This window comes from Opisthorchis viverrini, assembly GCF_000715545.1.
Source record: "Opisthorchis viverrini unplaced genomic scaffold opera_v5_3, whole genome shotgun sequence".
Lineage (NCBI taxonomy): Eukaryota > Metazoa > Platyhelminthes > Trematoda > Opisthorchiida > Opisthorchiidae > Opisthorchis > Opisthorchis viverrini.
Window position 1 is genome coordinate 378,243 of NW_008751659.1, and position 4,661 is coordinate 382,903.

The 4,661-nt window shown below is 40.1% G+C and overlaps 1 protein-coding gene across 1 annotated transcript in view; it reads right to left on the bottom strand.

Annotated features, from left to right (window-relative positions):
• The window catches only part of T265_00288 (hypothetical protein), a gene marked incomplete at both ends in the record, with an annotated part of 14,252 nt that extends 11,452 nt beyond the window's left edge, over nucleotides 1–2,800 (bottom strand). The window contains one exon of the mRNA XM_009164033.1: nucleotides 2,735–2,800. Coding sequence (XP_009162297.1) covers nucleotides 2,735–2,800 — 66 coding nt within the window. The remainder of the gene's footprint in view (nucleotides 1–2,734) is intronic.
• Between the last annotated feature and the right edge of the window lie 1,861 nt (nucleotides 2,801–4,661).

Sequence of the window (4,661 nt, forward strand, 5' to 3'; positions counted from 1 at the left end):
AATACTTGACATTATATCATACCTAGTGGCATTTAGGTTTCTCAAACAATCTGTCGATGCCTTGTCAAACACAAATGCTGCCCACTGACATGGACGTGCGTTAATTGTTCATGTGAATGAAGGTCGACAAAATAACCGTCCAATAGTCAACTAATTTATCTTTCGGCTTTATAAAACACGTCAACCAATGATCAAATGAGAACATAATTGCTTGCCCTACTCTGTCTAGCCTAGTCGCCTGGCAATTCTCCCGATTCACGATAACAACCACTGACTAAGTACTATTGAGTACTATTGAGCGCTATTGCGTGCTACTACTGAGTACTATTTGGCTACACTGAAGTAATATGATTCAGTTAGACTAATCTTACTACGGTCGTATCTTTTCGGTTTGTGCCCTGCTGGCTTCCATAAGCTCATTCGATTGTCCCATCCGACCCACAATTGGAGAGGCAACAAGGAACTTCATTCTTGTTGCTTGTTTCTCCTCACAAACATCTACCAGCTGAAAATCCATAACAACAGCACAACTGTTTTTCCTGTTCTTCTTATTATGGATCAAGTTGAATAATGTACTTCTTAGTTGATACCTCTCTGATCAGAACACAGCAGCAAATCTTGGCAACCACAAGCAAGCAATGCCCATTTTTTAGCTCTTTGGGCATGCTAAAATGCAGCTTTATTTCACTGATCTTAGGAACAGGTTCATGCATAAAATTACTTTGCGATTGACGATAGTGCTCTGGAAGGTTCAGATTGCAAATATCACGTAGTCGTTTGTAAGGACACTAGGTATGAATGAGCTAATTCTTTGCTGCACGGGTAAAAGGTCAGGGCCGTACAACAAACTGCACTCTTATTATTGTGGCGTTATATGGATGAATGAAAATACCTCATGACCATAAATAGTGGAAAAGCTGATAAGCTGTTCACTTATAGACAGGAGTAATACTAACCAAGGGAGGAACTGTCAAATGGGCATGGATCATGCTACCAACGACGCAATGGGTTATTCCAACCGATAGCAAGGGCAAATGACGTAAGAGTTACTACATTATTGGATACAAAGACAGAAAAACCAGTCGTATAATGGGACTTAAATATCAGCACAGTAGATTCCCCAGCTCTATGTATAATGATGAAACTAATGTGCCTACGAAACTGTAATCAACCGCACAAGTCTCTCATAACTTGTTATAAAAAAACTCGGTTGGACTGATTTATTCACATCAGAGTGAAAAACAAAACAAAATTTGATAACCTCGACTGTCTCATTAGAAAGCGTATTCAGTCAAAATATGAACGTCCAGCCCTGATTTCTAAGAGTCTGCATTAGCATAAATAGTCAAATTCAGTCCTAGTACCTAACAACGGCTCTCATGCTGGTTAGACAACGATTAATTGAGCTTAGCTTTAGAAAGTTGTACGACCGATGACACATTCTAATAATGAGAACTTCACAGGCGGGCCAGCAGCGTGAGAGAGACCAAACCCATTAATTATGAGCTTTTATTACACCTAAATTCACGCTAGAGACAACCTACTAAACAACCGCCCAAGGATCCGCCAAATGTAAATACCCACTGTGTATTGTTTTGATCAGCCTCTGAGTAGACCATGGTTACCTTCTTGGGCACGACCACTTCCCGTTTGCAAAGATATTTATGACCTAATCTCAACAGGTTTCACCAATTTAAAGCCCACCATCAATAAGTTTGTTTCGAAATACGAATTCGCATTAAAAAGATCCCCTGCTCTTATAGAAACCCGGCACAGTCATGATAAATTAGTATTTAAGATTATCTGGATATAAATACCAAATGGACGGCTGCAGCTTTAAACTCTTTCCTTTCGACATTGATAACTCAGTATTTCTTTGTTTAAGAGCGTTCATTTTCTTACAAATCTCATCAATTTCATCTCTCAACAACGAAGTAAGTTGGTTTTGCATGAGATTTGGTTTTCTAAATGTCTAGTCTCAAGGCTGCCTGGCCATCCACCAATAGGAAGATAGGCCAACTAACGATCTAATAGGAATACTCATCCAAATGATCTGCGACTGGTCAAGGTCGGGCACGCAAGCGCAGCAACCACGCACTTCCACGCACAAAGCACTGATAATGTCTCCTAGACCGACGATGGAACGGTTTCAACAAAATTGCCCAGGTCAGTGAACGAACTAACAGCCAACCTTCAGAATGCTATGGGACTTTTGAGAAGTGCGCGACCCAAAAGCTCCAGGGCTGATGAAAGGCTCGATCAAGGTTCGGGGAAGTACACTATACTGTAATTCTCTGTGTGATAAGATGGTCAGGTCTGTGTAAATTTGGAAGAATTTTGCAGCTATCCCGAATGGAGTAGTGTGCTCTGATCTTTGTATGTAGAGTCAATGACAGCTTAACCGAACCAAAGTTATTAGGCAGACGTAAGTGTTATTGACACAACACACCTAACAATCTATCATAGGAGATTTACAGGTCAGTGTGAACAAACAAGTATTAGTCCACTCGAAAACCCCTTGGATTACTAAACTATTTCCCAGTAGAACAAAGCTTTATGGATTTGAAGTAACTGAAAATACAAGCTCCACCTACAACGTTGCATATACCCAATAACCTCAACGTGGGAGCCCGTAAAAAATAGCTCACCCATCAAGGTCACATCGACTCTGATTAAACGTATATTATTGCCCGAGCAATCAGCGATGATGAATATTAGATAGAAACTGACTTACCTCGGTGTCAGACGACTCAGCGAGTACGAGCCAACATAACACTGCACACAAAGAAACTCCAAACATAGGGTTTACAGGTTGGCACTGAAAAGGTGTCAGCTCACGTCAGGCTTTTTAAGTGATTTCACCTTCAAAACTTCTCTTGTGAGAGCGCTATCGTACGAAAAAATATTTGTGAGCTTTGATACCACATATATCTTGTCGAAAAATCACGTTCTCTCTATCTGTGACAGTTTGAGTGCTTGTTTCCAAAGTCCATGTATCATGTGGAATATTTATCCATTGTGTGATACTTATCGCTGTCGGAGAACAGCAGGTCAAAGTGTCTGCGCATAAAAATATGAAAATTCGGTGGAAATTTTTGGGTGCACCAATTCAGCATGAATTGATTAGAGGTTACAAAGTGTCTAGTGGTCCTTGGCTTTATTTCCATAAAAAATACATGGATGTAAACACAGAGATGGATAGATAGATAGATAGATAGATAGATAAACAGATAGATAGATAGATAGATAGATAGATAGATAGGTAGTTAGATAGATAGATAGATAGATAGATAGCAAGTGATGTGGAATGATAAACAACTAGGCATACGAGCTGACAGTTTCAGGGATAGTGAGACAACGAGCAACAGAATGTTATGAGAGAACGTGTCGATAAATTTACAATTAAACAATTTCAAGGTTCGAGCGGACAGCTTTGCTGATGAAATGTTTACGCAGAAATGGTAAGACCAGTTATTAGGTTTGTGAACAAAATGCTGACCAGGCAGCGAAGAAGGTAATAACTCGCCCATTTAGTGAGTCTAAAACTTCGTTTAAAAAGACATAAATTGTTCTAATGAAGACAATGGCATGTGACAATAAGAAGCCCAAGATGACAATATTCATACAAGAGCACACAGACTTGTATATGCGATAAAGGGGTTGATGTGCTTCGCATAGCCTTCTAAAAGAAATGTCTCTGGATTTGAAAAGACCGTTTCAACGCGTAGAGTCCAAATACGTCCGTAGATAGGCTTCTTCTTGATTTCTGGAACCACCATTGTTGAGTAGACACTACAGAAGTTCTCTCAGATAGAAAAACAGCAGGGTGATATAAAAGCGCCACTTTGAAGAATTTATGCGGGTTAGGTTTTACGTTCATCTCAGAGGAAGAGGAAGTTGGCCAGATAAAAGATCCCCCAAGTAAACGCTGTCAGATCGAGAAGTGCGGTGGTGCAAAAACCAAGCATGTCAGCACACCTTAAAAGGTCACCATGTGGAAGAAACAAGAAAATCATCGGTGGAAAAAACCTTACCTTGGAGAGTACGGTATTACTGGGAATGGTAATGCAACAGAGCTGTCAAACCTTTGTTTGACACAAGCGAATCAAGCAGAGAAGCACTGAAATTCACAGACTGAAACTTATGTAGAGGAAATAACACAGAATATAGGCCATTTAAATGACATTTTGCCACGGGACTACTTCCACCCGGACACAAAATAAACCAAAGAATAGCAGACTTGATTGTGCCAAAAAATTTTACAAGCGAATTGGAGAGGGGGCTGGCACAAATGATATCACAATAGGGTTAGATAGAAAACAACAGGATGGTACATTCTATCTGATTTATTAATGGGTATAGTGCAAGCCGTTCTATAAATCTTTTGGTATGGGGAAAACCGTTAAAAATACAGATCAATTGTATCTAGTACAGCCTCACTAACTAGTCCACCAAACATTTAAGTAGATGGAGGGATATGCCCTCATAATCCGCAGCAAATATCTGCCGATAAGACATGAAAAACAAATCAAGCAGTCCCGAGACAGCTAGGAGGTGCTCTCTTTCATAATGGGACTGAGGTTGGTGAGGTTCGTGGGAAAGTATAAACTCCATATTTGGTATGTTCAAACCTATCCAGCCACTGGTTACGTCAGAATTTC